General features: G+C 47.9%; 1 protein-coding gene across 2 annotated transcripts in view; it reads right to left on the minus strand.

The window, feature by feature from the left end:
- Positions 1–5,729: 5,729 nt before the first annotated feature.
- Positions 5,730–24,509, minus strand: part of Wwc1 (WW and C2 domain containing 1) — a 141,898-nt gene continuing 123,118 nt past the window's right edge. Inside the window, exons 18-23 of one of the 2 annotated variants that reach the window (XM_059270350.1) lie at positions 19,408–19,528; positions 18,038–18,202; positions 9,899–9,991; positions 8,351–8,587; positions 7,607–7,728; positions 5,730–6,538 (exon numbers count right to left, since the gene is read on the minus strand). In XM_059270350.1, coding sequence (XP_059126333.1) covers positions 6,472–6,538; positions 7,607–7,728; positions 8,351–8,587; positions 9,899–9,991; positions 18,038–18,202; positions 19,408–19,528 — 805 coding nt within the window. In that variant the 3' untranslated portion in view covers positions 5,730–6,471. The remainder of the gene's footprint in view (positions 6,539–7,606; positions 7,729–8,350; positions 8,588–9,898; positions 9,992–18,037; positions 18,203–19,407; positions 19,529–24,509) is intronic. The other variant, XM_059270351.1, reaches the window with a different exon arrangement.

A 24,509-nucleotide genomic window follows, 5' to 3' on the forward strand; every position in this document is an offset into this window, starting at 1 on the left:
CACAGTGCGCCCTCTGCTGCCCCCTGGCGGGATCCAGGAGGCACTGCGAAAGAGGCAGAGAGCTGTGTGCTAGCAAGACTAACTGATGACAGGACCAGGCAGGATGGATTTCAGGAGACTGTTCTCTAGCCTGTCAGGGTTCTCTAGAGTCACAGAACTTACAGAATGCATCTCTCTCTCTTCCTCTCCTTCTCCCCCCGCCCCGAATTTACTGGAATGACTTACAGGCTGTGGTCCAACGATGACCAGTTGTGAATGCAAAGTCCAAGAGTCTAGTAGCTGCTCAGTCCCACAAGGATGGACGTCTCAGCTGGAATGGATGTGCTGAGAAGGCAAGGGCAAGCAGGCCAAAAGAACGAACCCTTCCTTCTTTCATTGTCGTTATACGGGCTTCCAGGAGAAGATGTGGCCCAGATTAAAGGTGTGCCTTCCAGCCTCAAGGTATGTGGTCTACTTGCCTCAAGATCTGGATCACATCTGATGGATGTGCCCTCCATTTCTGAATTATAGTTCATTCCAGATAGAGTCAAGTTGACAACCAAGAATAGCCATCACAGAGCCTTAGGCCAAAGCTGCCCTGTGCTTGGACTAATGTGGGGGCATGTGCATAGACTCTGTCTCTCAAGGCACAGACCTGGGCACAGAACCCCTAAAGCCACCCTTCTGGTAAACAAGCTTTTTGTTGTTGTTGTTCACATGAATGTACTGGACACTATCTCCGGGATGTGAGGATGTCAAGAATGAACGACAGAAAAGGTCCTCAAACTTACAGACTATGTCTGAAAGGGGAAGGACAAAATAAACAACAGTTTTCATTGTTATGTGTGGTTTTTTTTTTTTTTTCTTTTGGCTTTTCGAGACAGGGTTTCTCTGTGTAGCTTTGCGCCTTTTCCTGGAACTCACTTGGTAGCCCAGGCTGGCCTCGAACTCAGAGATCCGCCTGGCTCTGCCTCCCGAATGCCGGGATTAAAGGCGTGCGCCACCAATGCCCGACATGTGTGTGTGTGTGTGTTTTGAGACAATACTTTGTAGTCCATTCTAGCCTCCAACTCTCCATGCCCCTGCTTCAGCCTCCTCAGCACAGTGACAGCAGGTATGCACTACCATACCATGCTAACAATCTGTTTTAATTACCAAGAAAGTAATATGATAGAATGACTTGGGCCAGGCAGCCTCCTGCAGCTTCTCTCAGGCCCAACTGTCTTGTTTGAAAGAGGTAGCCCAGGGTAGCCTGGCACTGTGTAGTGGAGGGATGGTCTTGAACTTCTGACTTTTCTTCTTCTACCTCACAAGGGCTAAGATAATATGCATTTACCACCAAGATGGACTTAGTTTACCTTAAAATTCATTCATTTGTTTGTTTATTTATTTCTGAGACAGGTTTTCTCTTTGAAGCAGTACTAGCTGTCCTGGAACTCACTCTGTAGACCAGGCTGGCCTTGAACTCACAGAGATCCACCTGCCTCTGCCTCCCAAGTACTGGGATTAAAGGTGTGCACCACCAGTACCACCAGCACCACCATCACCACCATCACTACCACCAGGCTACCTTAAAATTTATTAATTTTATCATCCTAAACATTTATGAATCCATGGGTTTAGTGTGCTGGTTATAGATGCTATATATTAAATAAATACATTGTTGGACTGGAGAGAAGGCTCAGTGGTTGAGAGCACTGCTGTTTTTCCAGAGGACCCAAGTTTGATTCCCAGCACCCACATGGCAATGCACAAGCATCTATAAACATATATTTCCAAGGGATCTGATGCTCTCTTCTGGTGTGCAGGCATACGTGCAGACAAAACACCCATATACATAAAATACATAAGAAAATCTTTAAAAATTAATATATTGTTATAAATAATAAAGAACACAGGCAAATCTACCTGTGTTTTCTTTTTGCTAATTAGAGCAGGCTGGCCTAGTATTCAAGAGTTTACTGTGTTCTGGGGTTACATTGGTGTCACCACTCCTGGCCTATAGTTTTCTACAGTGTCACCAGTGGTGCTTAAGCCTACTTTGGGGAGATGCTGCATCAAGGCTTTGCTTATCACAACAACTCCTAAAAAAGGCAAACAACCGTGAAGCATAGTGGATCATAACTGTAATCCCAGCACCTGGGATGCTGAGGCAGGATTGGTGTAAATTTGAGCCCAGCCTGGGTTAAGTGAGTTTTAGGGCAACCTGGGCTGTAGAGTAAAGCCCTGTCTCCAGGTAATCAAAAAAGAAAAAAAGAAAGAAAGAAAGAAAGAAAGAAAGGAGGGAGGGAGGGAGGGAAGGAAGAAAGGAAGGAAAGGTCACAAACCACTGAGAAATGTCTCTATAACAAGATAGAAAGACTGTGGCCTTCACTTCAGCTAGTCACTAAGTAATTGTTGAAGTATCGGTCATGTGTTAGGGAACACTCTGGCTCAGGGGCTGAGGTAGTGAACGAGGTATGTCCGGTGCATGAGACATTAAACAGGGGAATGAGATACATACAAGTATCGGCAAGAAGTTCCATAATGTCAAGCCTGTGACCTGCTATTTCCAATTAGCTTCATTTACCCACTATCCTGTGGTTGACAGTAAAGGGATGATTGTCCTTACCATAGTCCCATTAATACATTTATTTAGTCCAAAGTACCCTGGGAATAGCTGTACTAATGGTAAAGGCCAAAGATATGAAAATGAGTTATCCCTAATGAGTAAAATATAAACTTTACTACTGTGGCTTAACATTGTGGGTCTACATCAGTGGAGAGTGGATCTCAGCACTGTGAGTCTGTAACAACAGAGAGCAGATCTCAGCACTGTGGGCGACAACAGTGGAGAGTGGATCTCAGTAATTTGAGCCACAACAGTAGACATTGGATAAAAATGCAGGGCTTCAATTTCCAAAGTCTTGTCTTTTCTGTTGCCTTTCAAGCACTGGGGACGATGCCCATGCAGGAACTAAATGTCTGGGCAGCATGTTTTTAGTTTATATGGAGCTCTGATGGTGCATTTAAAAACCGTATGCAGTCAACGCGGAAGAAAGGATGGACAAAGAGAGGAATTGGACAGAACTTATTTTCAATTTTCTTTTTTATCTTCTAAGACTGACTTACAGCTCTAGCTGGCCTGGAACTCTCTTACATAAGCCATGGTGGCCTTGAATTTATGACCTGGTAAGTACTGGGATTATAACCATGCTCAGCTTTGGCAGTGTACACATAAGTTAGCAATGACCTGGATGTGGCAGAATAATATATTGCAATCCTAGCCTTTGGGAGGTGGAAGCAGGAGCATCAGGAGTTCAAGGTCATCCTTGATGAACATGGTAATCCAGGCCTGAAATCCCAGAACTTGAGAAGCAGAGGCAGGAGAATCAAGAGTTCAAGGTCAGCCTTGACTACATAGTGAATTAGACAGCAGCTTGGACTACATGACAATGGGTCTTTAATTCTTTTCTTCCAGTGCTGGGATTGAACCCAGGGCTTTGTGCCTCTTTTTTGGGGGGGGGGCAGGTGGTGGTGGTGGGGATAAGGTTTCACTACGTAGCCCTGGAACTTGCTATGTAGAATAGGTTCACCCCAAACTCCCAGATATTCGTCTCACTCTGCCAAGTGCTGGGATTAAAAGTGTGTGCCAGCTGGGTGGTGGTGGTGGTGCACGCCTTCAATCCCAGCACTTGGGGAGTCAGAGGAGTACTTGGGAGGCAGAGGCAGGAGGATCTCTGTGAGTTTGAGGCCAGCCTGGTCTTCAGAGCAAGTTCCAGGACAACCAAGGCTACACAGTGAATCACCTTGTCTTAAAAACAAAACAAAGGCTGGGCAGTGGTGGCACATGCCTTTAATCCCAGCACTCGGGAGGCAGAACCAGGCGGATCTCTGTGAGTTCGAGGCCAGCCTGGTCTACAAAGTGAGTTCCAGGACAGGCTCCAAAGCTACAAAGAAACGCTGTCTCGAAAATAATAATAATAATAATAATAATAATAATAATAATAATAATAATAATATAAACAAATATTTTGGGCTGGAGAAATGGCTCAGAGGTTGAGAGCACTGACTGCTCTTCCAGAGGTCCTGAGTTCAATTTCCAGCAACCACATGGTGGCTCACAACTATGTGTAATGAGATCTGGTGCCCTCTTCTGGCCTGCTGTCATATATGCTGTATACATAATAAAAAAAAAAAAATCTTAAAAAAAAAGTGAAAAAACAAAAACGAAACAAACAAAATAAGAGCATTGACTTATCCCAGAAGACTGGAATTTTACAGCATCCGCATGATGCTAACAACTGCCTGTAACTACAGTTCCAGGGGAATCCATCGCCCCCTCTGGTCTCTATAGGCACAGCACCCACATGGTACACAAACATACAAGCAGGAAAAGCACCCATACACATAAAACAAAAATAAATCTCTCTCCCCGTGAAGTCAGGCTGATAATCCCAGAGAGGCTGAAGCAAGACAGTTGCTCTGAGTTTGAGGTCAGTTTGAGCTACATAGTGAGACCCCGTCTCAAAACATAACCCCAAATCATAAGATAGGGATGATCATAATAGTACCTTCTGTTAGGATATTGCAAAGATAAGCCAGCCAAAAAGATAAACTTTTAAATAGGGTTGAGGTGCGTGGTGAGGGGAAAGATGTGGTGCTAGGGCTATTGTGTAGCCTTTGGACTTGCTATGGTTAGGTATTACCTTTTACAATAATGAAACTAGGTTTAAACCTTTTATTACTTTTAATTGTGTGTCCTTGTGTGTGTCACATGTGGGTACGTGCACGTGAGTGCAGGTAGAGCTCCAGGTGGTTGTGAGCTGACTGATGTGGGGTCTGTGTACCAGTCTTCTGTCCTCTGAAAGAGCAGCAAGAACTCTTAACTGCTGAGCCATCTCTCCAGCCCCATTAGTCATTTATTTTTTGTGTGTATTTTTTATGTGTATGGGTATTGTGTGTGCATGGATAGCTGTGTACCATGTGCATGCAGTACCCAGAGAGGCCAGAAGAGGGTGTCAAGACCCTGGAACTAGAGTTACATACAATTGTGAGCGACCATGTGGGTGCTGGGAATCAAAAACCGGTCACTTGGAAGAGCATCCACTGAGCCATCTCCCCAGTCTCAGTTTTTTTAAGACAGGTTTTCCTGTTGCCAAGATGTTTTTCTTTTTTCTTTTTTGGTTTTTTTCAAGACAGGGTTTCTCTGTGTTGTTTTGGTGCTTGTCCTGGATCTTGCTCTGTAGACCGGGCTGGCCTCAAACTCACAGAGATCTTCCTGCCTCTGCCTCCCAAGTGCTGGGACTAAAGGCATGTGCTACCACCGCCTGGCTTGCCGAGATGTTCTTGAACTCCTGCCTCTACCTCTCAGGTGCCGGGATCACAGGCATATGCTATCAGACCTTTTGTTTACAAAGAGCTGAGCAGTCACATTAATCCAGTGAATGAATGGGTAGAAAAAACAAAATAAAAGAAAAGGGAAAACCAACAAACTTGGCAGGATTGGGAGGTGAGCGAAACCAGAGACAGAAAAACGAAAGGATTCGCCAGGTGGTGATGGCGGCGGCGGCGGCACCACACGCCTTTAATCCCAGCACTTGGGAGGCAGAGTCAGGTGGATCTCTATGAGTTTGAGGCCAGCCTGGTCTACAGAGTGAGATCCAGGACAGGCACCAAAACTACACAGAGAAACCCTGTCTCGAAAACAAACAAACAAACAAACAACAACAACAAAAGCGAAGGATTCCAGGGAAACACATGACAAGAAATGCTTTCTTAAAAGGCCACTTTATTGATAGAGAGAAATCCAAATGCAGTTCTCCGCAGCCCTCCCCCCACTCCATCAGCGGCTTCACTGGGCATCCGAGTTGGGTATAGCCTGTCACTGGTTTGGGCTGGCCTTGCTCAGCCAGCTTCATGCTGCCTGCTTCAGGTCAGGTGGCCACATTAAAAACACATCACAGCTCACAATGATCTGTGGACGATCTTGGGATCCCCCCCACGGTTTCTGTACATTCTCCTCTTTGTAATATTGTACAAAATACGTTAACGAGGGCAGGTTAGCTGTGCTGTGTCATCTACAGCACTTCTTTTTGAGGGTGATGGCTCCTCAAACACGACTTTTTATTGCAGGGAAATCTCTAAAAGTTGTTGCTGTACAAAAAAAAAAGTCTAGACAATTTAAAGAATAGCAGTCGCTTAATACTGCTTTAGTTCATTTAAATTTTCTTTCCCAAAAATACATTCCTAAATATACAAACTATACAATCTTGTCATTTGAATGCTGGTTTTTTTGTTTGTTTGTTTGGTTTTTTGTTGTTGTTATGGTTATTTTGTCATTGTTTAAATATAACAAGAAAACCTGAACTTAGAAGTCTGTCTGTCTGCAAACCAGTAAGAGAGCTTGGGGACTTGTGACTCGGTACCTTCATATAATGCCTCATAAATAACTTTAGCCACAGTCAACCTTCACAGCATGGTCCGTGCAACAGTGAAATACTTTTCCGGTGGTTAGACGTCATCTGCAGAGAGAGCTGGGATGTTCATCCGAGGCCGGGTGAAAAATGCCATCTTCTCCCTGTGATGGAGAACAGGTAGGTGTCTCAAGCTCGCTTGGAATATACATGGAGAGGAGAAGTCTTTCTGCTTTGGGTCTGAAACTCAGGGCATCATGTATGCCAAGCACACAGTGTGCCACTGAGCGACATCCCAATCCCTGAGCTGGGTCATTCTTGGCTACATACTGTAGGATATTTAGTGATAGCCCCGGCTGCTGGTAAATGCTATCAGCATGTCTGAACTCTGACTGGGAAATCTGAAACCTGTGGGCTCTGAGCATGGTGGTACTGAGAGGCCAATGGAGAAACATATGATATAGAACATAGATCCATCTCAAAAAAAAAAAAAAAAAGTATTAACATAGCCACATGTCCCCTTCAGTGACATAGGAGACAAAATCATGCCTGGTTAGAGATCCATTAGCATGATCAACTATCTTTTGTTCAACACAGGAAACACACACACACACACACACACACACACACACACACACACACACATTTGTGTGCATATGAACATTAATTTATTTTTGTTTTTTGGGTGTTTGAGACAGGGTCTCATTGAAACCCAGGATGCCCTTGAACTCACAATATGGTGGATAGAGGGTAACTCTAAATCCCTTTGTTTTGGGAGGCCCGGGCCAAATGGCATTTGTGACCCTCCTCTGACACGTAGTGGCCCAGCAAGGCAAGTGCACAGCTGTGATTCTATCAGGCAGGGAGGCAAAGCCAGGAAATGAGGTGAGTATCCATAGCACCCCACTCCCCACCCCAAGCCCTTTTGTCCCTAGCCAGGCCTCTTCCGTTACCAGTACCGGGAAGGCTAAGAGGAAACGGTGGAGCAGGTGGCTCATTCATTAAACCACGGGATCTCACGAACGGGGCTGAGTCGTGCAGGGACCGAGAACAGCACCACGGTGCTCAGAGCGTTATGGGAGCCTGGCAGAGAATGAACAGCTGTTCCAGGGCTGGCTACAGCTCTGCTTGCAATGGAGGCCGAGCCCAGGAGCAGGGCCTGGGAGCAGTGAGGCCAGCAAAGACGGGCTGGCTGGGTCGCGGAAGGCATCCACCTGGGATCACTGACCCACCTGAAAGACTGCACTTCCGGCGGCTCCTTACAGCTCTGGCCCCGAAGCCTGTGCACATCCTTGGCGGCCGCCCTCATCATCTTGTCTGTCTGCAGCTCGGTCCTGTGCTCTGCACGATCCACCTGCGAGGCGGAGCGAACAAGGGTTTCACATGGGAGAGAGTCCCCTGCTCTGTAGGACTTGCCATCGGCAAGGTGGGCTCGGTACCGTGGGATCTGCTTTATGCAGAAGGATAATGGGTTGTGTGCACATCATCTACCTGTGAGGCCTGAGCATGGGGCCAGGGAACAGAAGTCCCCTGTTGCCTGTAGGAAATGAGACAAGGGATGCCTGGTGAGGTGTATTTTCTTCCCTACGCCTCAGGTGCCCGGAAGGGGAGATTTTATGGTGGCTTCAACTTCACAGACCAAGAAAAAGATTGTTTTGTGTGTTTGTGTTGGAGACAGGGTTTCACTCTAGTTTAGTATAGACTAGAACTCACTCTATGGTCTAGGCAGGTATTGAACTCCTGGTAATTCTCCTGCTTCAGCTTTCTGTTAAGTGCATGGCCCACTTGGATGAGGTACTTGCTACATCTGATGAAGGATTGATGGAGAGTAATACTGAATCACAATCACTCACACAAAACCATCAACGATAACACCCGTTGAGCCAAGTCAAGGGCTGCCTGCATCCCTGAACACCCTCGGGGGACCTGCGGTGGCATCACAGGGCTGTTGAAGGCAGCCAGGCAGTGGTACTCACCCTCTTCTCCAGCATCCTCAGCAGCAGGCGGAAGCGCTCATCTTCACGTAGCCACTGTGGCAGCTCCTTCTCCCCATGGTTCTTGGCTTGCTCCAAATGTTCCTTCAGCTCCTTCAGCACCGAGATCTCCTGAGTCAGCTGGCTGTGCCAGGTCCTTGTGGCCTGCAGGTCTAGTTCCAGGTCCAGCGAGGTGCGGATCAGGCGCTCTGTGCGCAGGGACTTGACGGATGAAGGCTGCTGGGGTGGAGATGATGCGCACACCCACCAGAGGGATTAGCCCAGAAATCCCACAGATCCTCGTCCCCTGAACCCCCAAGACCTGTCCTCCTTTATGTGCAAGCACCCTGTCTTACAGAACATACTCTCACAGTCATACAGCGTGTGTCCGATGTACGAGGTACTCTACTCCAGTTACCCTGCTTCACCACGGCCCTCCGAGGACCCAGCTGTTACTATCTGCACAGATGAGTCTCTAAGTTAAAGTGGGCGGAGCCCGAGTGGGAAAGCTGAGATTCCAGCGCAGTGTTTTGAGCATTTGTACTTTGTGAATGGTGTCTGTTGCTGCCCTGTCCTCGGGTTCCGCTCTCAGCACATGTGGTACTGCACATCCCCTTGACTGTGCGCCTGCAGTAGCCCGACCCTGTTTAATTCAGCTCTCTGGTAGGAGGAGTGTCGGGCGGGCGAGAGGCCCACTGGTATTCTTTCAGTTCTTGGATCAATCCATGCCTGAAGGCAGTCTCCTAGCCTGTGGACATTCTAGGTTGTGCTATTGTTTGAGTGTGTTGTTTTATAGTACTAGCCTTTGCACACACTAGGCAAGCACCCTGTCCCTGATCTCTAGAGTCATGGCTGGGGCTTAAGAAGGCCCATATGCTAAAGGGTTGGTCACCAGCCATAGTGTTTAGTAAGGGGCCAGAACAGGGTGTTGGGTGTCTTTCCCTATTCTTATTGCCTTGAGATGGGGTACTGAGCCAGGACTTGCCATTTTGGTTAGGCCTGCCTAATGAGCTCTCAGGAGCCACTCATTTCCCCCCCACCTCCCCCCCCCCCCCACCTAACTCCATCCCCCGTTCTGGGGTGACAGGCAAACACAGGCATGCCTGGCTTGTTATGTGGGGATTCAAACTTGAGTTCTCATGCTTGTAAAACAAGTGCTCTTACCCACTGAGCCATTTTCCCAGCCCCCAACAAGCATAAAATAGCTGAATGCAGAAGTTCTAGAATATTCTTCCAGAGTGAATACCTGTCTATCTGTCTAGCTATCACTGTGCATGTGCACGCACACCCGAGAATACAGGTATGTGCATATATGGTGCGTACGTAGAGGTAAAAGGACACTTTGGAGAAGTTGGTTCTCTTCTCAGATTTTCACATGGGTTCCCAGGATCGATCTCAGTCATCAGGGGCATGCGGCAAGCACCTTTACAGGCACGCCATCCTGCCTGCCCCGTCCCACTCCCTTCTCCCTGACACCCCAGCCCTGGGCTATCCACAGGCTTTCCAGAAATGAAGCAGCAGGCACACGAAGAGCTCCAGGGCGAATCTTACCCGCTTCATCCGGACGCTTCGACGTTCCAGGGAGTTCCGGACAAAAGGTGGCTTCTTGGACAGAGTGGAACTATCACTGTCACTTCGATTCAGCTGTAAGAGAGAAAGCAAACCAGGCATGGTAATGATGCATTCTGGAAGGTTCCCCGGGAACAGGAAGGAGATGACCTTCCTGAACTTGACCCAGACACTGAGCTCCCCATTCCAGGTTTTGCTCTGAACTTCTCGCCCGTTTAAAGTGACCATTCGCTAAACATGTACTAGGCTTGGTGTGTGCTGTTCTATCTCAGTCGTCTCCACATGGTGCCAAATGAGACGGGGCCACCTCACTGCATCTTCACAGCACCGTGTGAGGACTGTCCCCATGTTGCACACAGGGCCCGGGAGCACATGAGTCACAGAACACTCCCTAAGCTGTTGAAGAACTGCTCGGCGGGGTTTGATGATGAGAGTGCCACTGCAGGATACACTGTCCCTCTGTCTGACCATGGGAAGGGATGCTTACAGACCCTTGTCCCTGTCATCCAGAGAGCCCACCTTTAGTGACTCAACTAGAACCACTTTGGAGACAGATACGTGGGCCAGACATGTAGCTCGGTGGTATAGCACATGTTTAGCATAAGCTGGGTCTCCAGTACTGCAAGCAAAGGGATGCTGGGGCACAGAGAGGCTGCTCCAAGGCCGAGGAGCCACATCTTTACAGAGAAGGAACGTACAGGCTCTGCAAGAGTTGAGCTCAGGCATTTCCCCCATTCAAAGCCCTCTATTGGCTCATTTTTTCATGTTTCCCCAGAGGGCCCCATTCTCATCTACGACAGTCTTTTCCTATCAGGTGAGGACAGCGTGATTTCTCGATTGAGTCTTATTTGCAAAAGGGGCAGGGTTGGCATGGCCCACACCACTGCACTGGCCTGGCAGCTGTCAGTTCACTGCTGTGGGCCTCTACTGAAAAGCTATTAGTCTCATTATTTTCATGACTATTCATCATTATCAAAGATAATGACAGTAACAGTCCCGTGCCAGGCAGGGTCTGAACCACACCAGAAGCAGGGAAATAGTGATACAAACAGTGACCACGTGTGTCGAGCCCCTAACTCCGTGCTTGGAGTTATTCTCTGGAATGTTTGTCTGAATGACATTCCAGAGAGACAAAGACAGTTTCACAGTTCACAAGCAGAGATCACCAAATGGAGAGTTCAAGGCCCAGTGTGCTACCACGGGCCCAGGCTGTGCATAGCACTGTGAAATTCATGTAGAGGAGCCTATTGGTTGCACGAGGGACCAGAGGAGGGTCTCACACTCTATTGTTTCAATTAAAAGTGACTCTTGTTTTTTAAAAATGTGTCACAGCCCCTTCCTGCCTGAAGTTATCGGGACAATTGATCCTTAGGCCTAGGTGTTTTTGTGTTATTAGACAGCAGGAAAAACTAGATGCATTATTCTTTTTTTTTTGTTTTGTTTTTGTTTTTTCGAGACAGGGTTTCTCTGTGTAGCTTTGCGCCTTTTCCTGGAACTCACTTGGTAGCCCAGGCTGGCCTTAAACTCACAGAGATCCGCCTGGCTCTGCCTCCCGAGTGCTGGGATTAAAGGCGTGCACCACCACCGCCCGGCTAGATGCATTATTCTTTTTTTTTTTTTCTTTCAAATACTTATTTGGCCAATCAGACCCTCAGAAATGTCCCTTTTGAGCTTTTTTTCCTCACTTCTAAAATAAAGCAATACAGAGCTATTAGAAGGACTGAGCAAGTTTTGTGATAGTGATAAAAAAACAAATATAAAGTTTAGTGCTCTGAGTGCCAAGAAATCACCACTGAGATGATACAGCCCCAAACGCTGGCATTTGAATTCCAGCATCACCCACCACTGGGCAACTGAGTTTAGCATGCATTATTTTTGAACTTCACTTTTTGTTTGTTTTTGTTTTTGGAGACATGGTCTCATGTAGCCCAGGTTGGCCTTGAACCCCAGCTGAAGCTAGGCTTGACTCTCCTGCCTCCACCTCCTAAGTGCTGGGATCACATGACTACACTATCATGCTAGTCTTGAATGCCACTTCCTCCTATTTCCAGACATCCCAATAGGCTTAGTTTCACACATGGAAGAGAATCATTATATTATCACTGCTTCTACTTAACAAACTAGAAAAAAATGAGGCCGAGAAGTACAGTAATTTCATGTCACAGGGAGCATCAGACTTAGTGGTTGCAGACCAGTAATTCCAGCCAGTCAGAAGGCTGGGACAAAAGGATTACAAAGTCAATGTTGGCCTGAGCTGTACAGTAGGCTCAAGGCTAGCTTGGGCTAAAAAATGAAACCCTGCCTCAAAATAAAAGGTGAAAGAGACTGTGAATATAGAGCTCAGTGGTAGAATATTTGCCTACACGAGGGCCTTGGGTTCAATTCCTTTGTGCTGTAAAATCATAATAGTTGATAAATAAAAATAAGGTCACAAAGAGAAGACTCCATCTACCTAATCAAAGTTAAAGTTAGCTAATAACAAACAACACAGTGTTGCTGATAAGACAGAGGCACTGTGGAACACTGCAGGCAATATAATGACTGTCCCTGTTTCAGACTTAGAAATCCAGTGGGGACTTCAAGACAGGGCAGCTAAGCAAGTGACATGAAGTAAGTGGAAGGAGCTGTACTCAGACTCAAGGAGGCCACAGGTAGCCTTTTAGGAGGTGAGGCTGAATGGCGGAAAGTAGCAAGTTCCAGAGACAGTAACCAGCATTGCACCTAGTGGCTCTGTGCCCTGGAGTCAAGTAGGGTAGACTCATGGAGCCCCAGTTTTTTTCATCTATGAAATGGGTACAAAGGCAATGGGCCTTGTAGTGTAGTTCATAAGATGAATCATAAGAAAACATTTTGGGGCAGTGGAGATGGTCTAACGGGTAACAGAATTTGCTACTTGACACTCATGTCAAAAGCTGGGAGTGGCCACATGTGCACCGTAAGCCCACTGCTCTCAGAGGTGGAGACAGGAGGATCACTGCCAGCCTCGCTCTAGGTTCAGTTGGAGACCTTGTTTCAAGGGAACAAGGTAAAGAGTGATACAACAGGACACTGGATGTCCTCCTCTGGCCTCTGTCTGCATGCATGGAAGCATGCACATAAACTATTACATACACATACAGGTACACACACATCCCAACCATGCACATATACATACACTCACTCATACACCAAAAAATAAAAGTAAAGAAAATTATTATTATTATTTTTTTTAAAAAAAAACCAAAACATTTCCTTTTGTTGTATTTGAAGATGCAACCCCAACCCAGGACAGAAAAATCCCACTTTGTGATACTTGGCCAGAAACAACAACCATCTCTTGACATCATATCTTGATATGAAACTGACGGGCCTTGGGTCTTATTTTCATGGCCTCCCTTCCAGCTAGAGTCAGGTCAGGACTAGGCTGTCGATGGCATACAATTGCCCTAGGCTTTGAATCCCAATCCAACGTGGTTTTCTATCACCAGGCCTTCCCGTTTAGGCCTGCTAGTCATTGTGAATGCGCCACACTTGCCCAGATCTCAGAGATCAACAGACGGCAAGTGGAGAGGGCAGCAGTGCACCCAGAGCTCATGTGGCCAATGGTGGCAGGAAGCTGGTAGAGGCACCAGCATAGCAATGCCCATGCAAGACACAGTCCCCGGTGCCATCAGATGCCTGGAGCCACAAATAGCACCGACCCCCAAGTTTATGTGTTTCTCCTCTACATGCATATAAAACAAAGTCTTGATTTATAAAGTAAACAGAGATTGACAATAACTTCCTATAGATCTCAGCAACTTCAGCATATGACAGTTTTTTTTTTTCCTTGAGTCAGAATGTCTGCCTTTTCACCGAGGACAGACATACAGCTTCTGGGCTGCATCTCAATGGCGGGCTTCCCCACTCTTGTTCTTTGGGTCATTATTTAGTAAAATAATGATTACTGAACATAAGCACTTTGATAGCATGAAAGTCAGTCTCATAACAGATGGCTATCGGGGCTGGACAGACGGGTCAGTGGTTAAGAGCACATGCTGTTCTTGCAGAGGACCCAAGTTTCATTCTCAGCACCCAGAGCAGGTAGCTCACAGCCACAGTTCACACCTGTCACTCCAGTTCTGGGAGATCCAGTGGCCTCTCTGGCTTCCACAGACACCTGCACTCATGTGGCATACACTCCCACAGATGCATACACAGCCAACGAAGGAGAGCTGGTTACTAAATGGCTGCTGGGCTGGTTGCACAGACAGGTACCACTTCTCTGATGTGCTTCCATTTTCCATCTTAACAAAATCCTAACGGTATGCTAATCCTGATGAAAGACGAGTCACGCATTCATTTCCCCGAGTGTAGCCAGCCACTGATTTCCCTCGGTGTGACTTCTGATGAGTGGCATCCCATTTATTTGTATTTGATTATCACCTCATGCTCATGAGGTCGTCAGTCTGCAAAAGCCGAGATCTTGGCGGTTACCCTAAAGCCTTCTCTAGATCCTTCGGAGCCCTCCTGTTTGAAGTGCCGGTTGGGTTTTCCTCTCTACAGTTGTGAGCTGACTTAACTGTAGCATCCTTCAGTAGAAGGCAGGGTCTCCAACATCAGTGTTCCGTGACTTCAGGAAATCCCACCTCTCCTACGAGCTCGGCAGCACATGAGCTTGGCCTGTGTTACTCCCATGGATACTGATCCACTTGAATGATCAGCTTGAGATTTAACCCAGAAGAGACGGTCTCCATTTTCACTGGGAAGGGCTTCAGGGATGGTGTTTTTTGGGGGCATTGGGTGGGGGTGGGGGGGACTAAACTGATAAGCACCCAGTGAATTTAATTTGTGCAGTTTGAGGTAATGAAAAGATGAGCCTTTCCACTCAGTCTCATAACTTTAGGCCTTGGAGATGGGCTCCTGGGGCCCTGAGAAATTCCCTTCCTCCCCCCACAACAATAGCCAGGTTAAGTGGCACCCTCGGGGTGTGAAGCCTTGGTCCCCTCAGGGTGTGATGCCTTCTGAATCAGAGGAGCATGAAGGAAGGCTGTTCATGCTGACTCTTACAACTCAGCGGGTCTGTAAGGGTCCGGCCAGGGCACGGTATAGCAAGCATCACTTTAGTCCAGGACTCCGGGAAGGCATGCGCCTGCCCTAGGCATGCTTCCCTCATGGCTGGATGGGAGCGGCAGCTGGTTCTAGAGCCCAAGCAACCAGAATGACTCCTGGGACCCTCCATGCACAGTAGCATGAAGGAAAGTCGGCTGGCCCAGACAGAGTTCGAAGAGATGGATAACCAGGAAAGTGCCGAGGATCTCATCACTACGTGGTAACTGGAAGAGAGAGACTGGGGGTGGGCGTGGGGCAGGAGTAAGCTGCAGAGCCCAGCCCTAGGCCAACTGCTGCCATTAGAGAATCTGTGGCCTCGAGGCCCAAAGAATCCCTTCTGCTCTTTCCACCTCCACCAAAGAACTGGAGTTTAATGTCAAACTTTATCACTTTTTAATTTCTTAAGCTAAAATGTTAACAAGCAGCTTAACTGAAGAATAGAATTGGACTGAGGTAGATCTCCTGCCTAGTATGGGCGAGGCCTAGGTTCAGTTTCAGTAACTCAAAGGCAATCAAGCTACCACCTACCACAACAGCGTGTGGCCAGGCACCTGGCCAGGTCTGTGGGGGTCTATTAGAATGTTTGAAGGTGGGGGAGATGCTCACTGGTCATTCCGCAGGAAGGGTAGGGTGTGAACAGTGAGGAAGGGAGCTCACAGGAAGGACAGTACCGTTGATTACAGGCCTGTTTACCAAGCCTTTCCTTTTTTTTTTTTTTTTTTTTTTTTTGGTTTTTCGAGACAGGGTTTCTCTGTGTAGCTTTGCGCCTTTCCTGGAACTCACTTGGTAGTCCAGGCTGGCCTCGAACTCACAGAGATCCGCCTGGCTCAGCCTCCCGAGTGCTGGGATTAAAGGTGTGCGCCACCACTGCCCGGCAGCCTTTCCTTTTTTTATCCCCATCACAGAGCATCAAACCCAAGGCCTTGCACACACTAGGCTGCTAGGTGAGCAGTCTGCCATCAAGTGAAATCTCCAGTCCTTACTTATCTTTTTTGAGGGGTGTGTGTGGGGATGGGGGTAGGGATGGGGGTGGGGTTTTGCAGCCCAGTCTGGTCTTGAATTCCTGATATTCCTGCCTCATCAGCCCTCCTATTGCTTAGACTATAGGTGGGTGTGCAACACCACCAAGCAGTCCCTGGTTTCTGAGATAGGGTTTGCTATGTATGCCAGGCTGGCCTAAAACTCAGGATCCTCTTGCCTCAGTCTCTCTGATTCCTGGCGTCATGGTTTGCACCACCACATTTCCCTGTCTTCCTCATCCTTTATCTAAAACATTTTTCTACCAGGTGGTGGTGGCGCATGCCTTTAATCCCAGCACTCAGGAGGCAGAGGCAGGCGGATCTCTGTGAGTTCGAGGCCAGCCTGGGCTACAGAGTGAGTTCCAGGAAAGGCGCCAAAGCTACATAGAGAAACCCTGTCTCAAAAAACAAAATAATTTTTTTTTCCTCCATAGGAACACTTGATTTCTGTTTGAGATAGGGTTTTACGTAGCCTAGGCTGGCCTTGAAATTGCTAGGCAGCCAAGGATGGCTTAGATTCCTGATCCTTCTGTCTGTCTGTCCCAGTAAGTGGGATCGCAGGCTCATGGCACCACACCTGGAGTGGCCACAACTCTTACAGGTATGGGCCATCACACTCAGCCAGGCCCTTGGTTTCTGTCGTGATTTGTGGGGTACAGAGTCAGAAAACAGTTATGTTGCAATGCAATTCAAAACCAAAGCTGCCAGGAGCATCTTGTTGTGGTATACATACACAAAGCCTTTGAAATGTCTACACAAGGAGGATGTTAAATGAAGAGGAAGCAGTTGGTTAAAGACCATTCTGGGAAGACAAGAGAAGACCAGCTTTCCACTTCTAGACATGGCTGGACCCATCACCCTGCTGTGGGACCTCTTTTAGCCTCTGACCACTCTCACCTGGCTTGGCTTCTTAGAATCTAAATTTCTAATTTTAACTCCTTCTATGGGCTGGAGAAATGGCTCAGTGGTTAAGAGCATTGGCTGCTCTTGCAGAAGACCCAGGTTCAATTCCCAGCATCCACATGGCAGCTCACAATCATCTCTTAACTCCAGTCCCAGAAGATCTGACACCCTCTTCTGGCCTCTCTAGGCATCAGAGACATGTATGATGAATAGACACACATGCAGGCAAAATACCATAGACATTAAATTAAAAGCCAAACAAAACAATCAAAAAATGAAAAACAGTCTTCTAGGACCTTTTGTTCGTTAAATAACTACATTAAAGAAATCTATACTAAAGAAAAGGGAAGACTATTGAACAACCAAAGTGAAGTCAATCCTGCAGGTGTCTCGGTGGGTAACGTTGCTGCCCGTGTTTGCTTTTACACAGAGTTTCTCTAGGTAAGCCTAGACTGACCTCGAACTCTCAAACTCTGGGTCCTCCTGCCTTAGTCACCCAGATGCTGAGATCACAGCTGTGCTAGGCTGTGATTTTAAACCACAAGTGAAACCACCCTCTTCCTTTTGACTGTAACTCTATCGTTTCATGGCATATTCGTTTTTTCTTTGAAAAGCTTATTTTCTGTGTGTGTAGTGTGTGTGTGTGTGTGTGTGTGTGTGTGTGTGTGTGTGTGTTTGTGTGTACCTGAGGCTAGAGGATTATACATGGTGCCTTCCTTTATTGCCCTGTGTTTTATTCCCTTGAGACAAAGTCTTTTCATTGAACCCAAAGCTTGGCTAGGCTGGCCGGTAGCGAGGTCCCAGGAGCCACGTGTTTCTCGGCCCCAGAGCTGAGGCTGTAGGACATGGGTGTTAAAGGATTCTAACGCAAGTCCTCAGGCTTGCACAGCAAGGGTTCCTACCCACTGAGCCGTCCACTCAGTCCCATATGCCAGCTTACTCTTACATCAACCAATCAAGCGTGAAATTGTCCTCTGAAGTGGGCCTGTGTAGTCCACGTGAGGGAAACTGAGGTCCATAGAATTAAACCTACCAGAAGATGCCCAAGGCACACTGTGAGAGTAAAACAGGCCAAGAGAGTGACCCCTGGCTGCTCTGAGGGGAGGAGAAGGTACCATCGCTTGCTTACCCGGCACACATATTGGCTCTGGGGTCCAGGTGAGAAGGTCTTGGAGCGGATGATGGTATTCCCTCGAAGAAATGGCCCTGGCGTGGGGGCACCCACCCGTCGGTCCTTGGGCCGCACCACTGTGGGGGATGGGGCCACGCTGTCAGTGTTGGTCTCTCTGTCCACCTGAGGAAGAAGTCAGTCTTGACAACAGTGTCCACTGGGTCTCTGGGCCTCTCTTGGTCTGCTTGGCAACCTAGTTCTGCTTCACTTTTGGCCACAGGCACAGGTGAACCTTCTTGGCCTCTCACCATGCCAGCTTAGTCAGCTGGATCTCCCAGAATGGCATTCCAGGCTAGAGTGCCCATTCCCACTCTTCTACCGCGTGTACTTCTGGGAGGTGGAGGAGGCACCACCAGCTCCTGTAAGCCACGACGGTACTCAGGTTCTGGTGCACTGACCATCCATCCTCTGTACCTAAGCACCAGCTACATCTAAGACCATCAAGGTCTTAGCCAAGAACTCTAATGTTGTTTTGGAATCATGGAGGCAACTAGCAAACCTCCTTTTGGCTATAAGACTACGATAGAGCCAAGCATGGTAGCACACGCTTATAATCCCTGCACTAAGAAAACTGAGTTCAAGGCCAGCCTAGGCTACATAGTGAGACCTTGCCAAAAATCAAAAAAGTAAAAAAGCAAACAAACACCACCCCCACCTCTCCACAGCCCATCAGGTTCACTACCGGCACACAGCAGCCACCAGCAAAAGATGGGCATAAACACTTAGCCCAGAACTGTCTTAGCAGAAACAATACCTGCTTGAGTGTGACAAGAGCGCCCTCTTGCGGGAGAAACTGCAGAGACACTCCTTGGTGCAGAGGAGGCAGAAAAAAGTGCTTGGGTTTTGCTCTAGGACCCCCTGGCCAGGCACTGGAGGCTCTGCCCCCGGGCTCTGTTCAAGAACATCATGAGTATTAGCTGCAGGCATCCTGCAGGCTCTGAGAATAGAGATCTCCCTTCCAGGCCTATGAGCAAGGCTGGTGTTACCATGTGCATTTTAAAGGTGAAATGGAGGCTGGGTGGGAATGAAGCAGTCTACCAAGACTATATAGGGAAGGGCAGAGTCGGGCTCTGATCTAAGACCCATGTGACTGCAAGGCCCATGTGATCTAACCAGAGAAACAGGGAAGCCACAAAGGGCAGAAGAAAAGATCGGGACTCATCAGTCCCTTCTGGTGCACTATGTCTCCAAATATGACTCAAAGTGCAGGGACAAGCCACTTCTGAGTACATTGCCCATTTGGAGAACCATCCCCTGATGCCAAGAGCCTTTTCTGGCAGCCCAGATGTTGGGAAGAAATATTAACTCCCTTGGCAGGTTCTTTTTACCTTTAATGCTGGGTACTCCTCTGCCTCTGGGGAGACCTTTTCAGCGAAGACATCTTCCTCTCCCTCCTCTTCCTCCTCCTCAGCTACTGCCTCATTCTCGCTGGTCTCTTCCTCATATGTCCTGTGGTGACATAATGCTATATGGTTAGACTTCCAGACAGGGTTTCTAAGACTTAGGATTGTAAGGGTATTTATCAAAAGAACCTTCAATATAGGGCTGGACTGTAGCTCAGAAGCAGAGCATTTTCCTGGCATGTCTGATGCCCTAGATTTCACCACTAGGACCTCAACAAAACAACCTATTTATTTATTTGTTTGTTTGTTTATTTGTGTGTGTGTGTCTGAATGTGCATCATGTGGGTGCAAGTCCCCATGGAAGCCAGAAGGGGGTGTCAAGATACAGAACACTCCATATCAGTAAGGTGCCTTCTGTCTACCCTTTCCACCAAGCCTCCCGTCTACTCCCTGGGGGCTACCAGTGGAGCTTTCTGGTATGACAGATCAAATTTGATTTTTCTCGAGTTTCACGTAAGCAGAGTCAAACAACACATGCTCTTGCATCCTTGGCTTCTGGTAGCATGTTTTCAACATTCATCCAGGTTCTGCATTCATCAGTAGCTCCCTTCCTTTTTATTACTGAGTAACATTCCACAGGATGTAGTGTGTTTAGCATTTCATTAGTCCATGAACACCAAACTGCAACCATCTCTCGGTCACCATGACTGAAGTTGCCATGAACACCCGTGGGCAAGTCTTTGCTATGGAGCCAGGGTGTCATTTTTTTAGATATTACATTATTAGTTGAGGCTGCCAAAGTGAAACACCACAGAACTGTGTTTCCCACAGTTCTGGAGGCTGATGTCTGAGATGGAGGTTCAGTAGTATGGTTTCTCCCAAGGCCCCTGTCCTTGCCTTGCAGGCGACTCCTTGCTGAGCTCACTTCCTCTTTTCCGTGCTCACAAGTGCCTGGTGTCTCTCTGTGTGTCCACGGTTCCTCTTTTTATAAAGACACCCATCAGGCTGCATCAGGTCCACCCTACTTTAATTGCCTCTGCAAGGTCCTGTCTCCAGATGCAGTCACATGCTGAGGTACTGGCACTCAGTAGGCTTTTACCATCCGAATTTGGAGGGGTGGACAATTTAGCTTAGAAAGATACACAGTTCAGAGATCAGCTGAGTCAATGACTGGACATTTACCTTTTAACAGAACCAGCAAAGTGAGTCTCCAGAGTCATTCCATCACTTACAGTTCCAACGGCAATGCAGTGAGTGCTCCAGCTCCCTGCCAACACTTGCAGCTGCCAGTCATTCCACTGGGACTAGCCTTGCATCTGATTGTTGCTATTTTTTTTTTAATTATTATTTTTGAGATAGGGTTTCATGTAGCTGAGGCTGCTCTGAACACCTGGTTAAAGTCTGCCTTATTCCAGCTACAGCTTGTGCTTTTTGTGTCCCACAAAACCTTTGTAAAACATTTCCTATACACTTATTTATTATTTATTTGTTTATCGTTACACTGGGGACTGAATTCAGGACCATAAGCACACTTAGGCAAGCACTCTTCCACTGAGCTACATCACAGCCAGCGGAATTCCCTGTACTTTCTGCTAAAGCTTTATCATTTCAGTTTTGATGTTTTAGCTCTATGATCCAAACCAGATCAATTTTTGATTGAGGTGAAACAAGAATAAAAATTAATTTTTTCCATACGTATAGCTAACTGTTCCAGCACCAGTTCTGAACAGCCTCGGCCATGTTACTACTCTCTGTCCCCTGGGCTCCAGGGCTAGAAGGATTCGTGAGTCTAATAGACGGCACATGGGGGGTGGTAATTTACATCTCATCCTATCTTGACTTCTCAAAGATGTACATTGCTGCCAGGCCCTGGCCTGTGTGTAACAGTGTGTCACCACGCTGAGCCACAAGAATCCCAGCCAAAGCCGAGCATGTGCCACACGGTCTGCTGTGAGGCTCACTGTGGGGGAAACACAGCATCTCCCTGAGGGTTCCCCGACGGGGAGAGTCAACCTCCATGTCTGTTCACAGCCGGCGAGGGAGATTCTTCTCCACTGCGAGGGAGCTTGCGATAAGGGGAGCTCTTCTCTGTAGTCCCAGACACAGATCCACAAGGAGTGCGCACATAGAGCAATCTGCAGGATTCATTCACCAGCCCTTCTGGAAGTCAGCAGTGCTGAGCGAGGGTGTGGTCACCCCACAGGATCAGTGTGAGTTGCACAGGCTGACAGCCTCCTCCAGTGTCACAGGGGAACTAGGAGGCTTAGCCCGACTGAGCACGTGACCGCTGGGCCAGTCTCTACTATTTCACTGTCAGTGATTGAAATGTTCCAGGACAGGAAAAAAAAAAAAAAAAAGACCCCACTCAATCTCAACAGTGCCGAGAAACAAAACATACACGACATCTTCCACCCAGTGCAGCAGCAGACCAAACCACCAACACGAAATGCCAGCTGATGTTATCCCGTGTTGGTGAAGGGTTAGGAAACAGACCCGTCCCTGTGCAGAGTGAGAATGTGAGCATTCTAGGCAAAGCGGTCAGTAGTATCTGTCAACTCATGAACAGGGACTTCATTTAGTCTGTATTTTAGTGGTCCTGGAGACTGAACCCTGAACCTCTTTATGCCAGGCAAACACTCTGTCACTGAGCTGTATCCACAGCCCTAAATGTACATATTCTAGGTCAGTATAGTAGTTCAATTAAGTGCTGGAGAGCGTAAGTTCAGGATATTTTAGTCACTGTTACTGGGAGTGTTTCCTATCTAACAGTCCTACCGGAGAAGCACTGTGCCTTGTGTGTTAAGAGGTGACGTGCTCGGGCGCAGGGGCACAGTAGTGCCACCTGTCAACATCATCCCAGACAGACACACATCAGGGCTTTTCGCCCTCCCAAGGTTTGAGACTCTCGTTTCCTGAGTTTTCTTTCTAGTTGATTATTTTGTGTATGATGTATGCAGGTGAGTGAGGGCATGAACACGGCACAGAGCACACGTGGAGGGGGTCAGAGGTCAGAGGACAACTCTCAGGAGTTGGTTCTCTCCCTTTACAATGTGGATCCTGGGGACTGAACTCAGGTCATCAGGCTTGGTGGCAAATGCCTTTGCATATTGAGCCAACTCCCTGGCTCTTCGGTTTTCTAATAACCAGAGTATTGTTTTGCCTGCGACCCTTCAACAGAATTAATGCGGTTTTCTACTGAGGTGTGGTGGAGTACACCTGAGCTCAGCGCTTGGGAGACAGAGGACAGAACTGAGAGTCTGAGGACAGTGTTGCCATAGAACAGACAGAGAGAAATGCTCCTCTGATGCTTGCAGTAAAGGCACCAAAACAGTTAAAAAGAGGGTGTGTGTGTGTGTGTGTGTGTGTGTGTGTGTAGCTGAGGTTCATTGGGCCTTAATACTGCAGATCAGTGCCCTAGTGTTGAGAGCTGTTCTCTGGGAGACCTCCACTGGACTCCGGGGCTGAGCAGGTGCACCGAGGCTAGTGACTGCCCAAGGATCAAAAGCCACCTCCAGGCCGGGGGGGAGGGGGCTGCAGATGGACCCACCCCACCGGAGCGCCTCTGAGAGGCCTGGCCCTCTTTGTGAGCTGGCATCTGGGAAGTGTGAATGGCAGGGGGTGGGGAGCAAGGGGGCCACAAGGGGAGCAAGAACAGAAGGTGGTTGCTAGGAGACGGCTTGAAAAGTTTCAGCACTAGCTTGGAATTCAGTAGAAACCACTGATCTCATGCCAGGGTGTGGGGAGAGGGGACCTGGGCTGGCTCTGGCATCAGACCTTAGCTTGGGGGACTGTCAGCACAGGGGTTGCCAGGGACAGCGAGGGTGAGATGGACACTGTGACCAAGCCAGAAACAAAGGAATACAAAATTCCAGTGGCCTGGGACGCTCTTTATCACATGGAAAAATGGTCAAGAAGAGCGCCTATGTCAGCAGGAATCGCCTATCAGCCCAATCCAGCCTGCTGCGCTTTTTTTTTTTTTTTTTTTCTGGGCAGTTTAAGCTGTGGATTACTTTTATATTGATATTTATTTTTGTGTGGAGATAGGGTCTCAAAGTATCCCAGGCTAACCTTGAACTCATTATGTGGCCATCTGGAAATTTGATTCCTCTGCCTCCACCTCCAGAGTACAAATACTGGAATTACAGGTAATGTGGCTTCACACCCAGTTTATGGAGTGCTGGGGAATCGAACCCAGGGCTTCGCGTATGCTAGGCAAGAATGTACCAACTGAACTACATCCCCCTGCCCTTTTTTTAAGTGGCTGAAAACAAACAAACAAACAAAACAAACAAGGCGATGTTCATTGTGGTGGGTACAACTGTTAAGAAATGTCAGTTCCAGTGTCCACACATGGGCTGTCACAGGAATACAGACGTGGCCACTGGTTACTCATGGCCCATGCTGTTTTCACACTGTACAGGCAACTTGAGGAGACGTAGCGGAAACTATGTGGCCACAGCAGATGGTATCTGCCATCTGGTCCTGTCCAGGAAACATATGGTGACCCCTGGAGTCAAAGATTGTAAGGGAAGGCTCCCTCCAAGACCAATTACAGAATTTGGGACTATAACAATGATAATACAAAGGAGTGATTGACCGTGTCTTCCAGGTTGTTGGCTGCAATAATAGAAAGTCTGGTCACCCCCTGTTCAGTGAAGCGCTGTTCCCAGCAGCCAAGGTATGGGACAAGCCAAGTGTCCACCAGGAACCATGGCCTGTGTATATGGAATGCTAGTCAGCCACAGTAGCGGTCACCTGTGACAACACAGAAGGACCCGGAGGACATTAGGCTAAGGGAAAGAAGCCAGGAGCAGAAAGACAGACACTGTCCATTCTCCCTTATGTCTGGAATCAGAAAGTTGACCTCACAGAGATGAGGGGAGAATGGTAGTTCCGAGAGGCTGGAGGAGGGAGGGTAAGAGAGGTCACATGGTGAGTACCACATGACTCAGAGAGGAGGAGAAGTTCTGCCATGCTACTGCACAGGTTGGCTACAGTTTAACAGCAGGTTGTGTGTAAGAATGGCGGAAAGAAACCGGGCTTAGTGCAGGCAGGGGCTAGAGGATTAGCCATGAATTTGAGGCCAG

Source organism: Peromyscus eremicus, chromosome 8a (assembly GCF_949786415.1).
Source record: "Peromyscus eremicus chromosome 8a, PerEre_H2_v1, whole genome shotgun sequence".
In the NCBI taxonomy this organism is placed as follows: Eukaryota; Metazoa; Chordata; class Mammalia; order Rodentia; family Cricetidae; genus Peromyscus; species Peromyscus eremicus.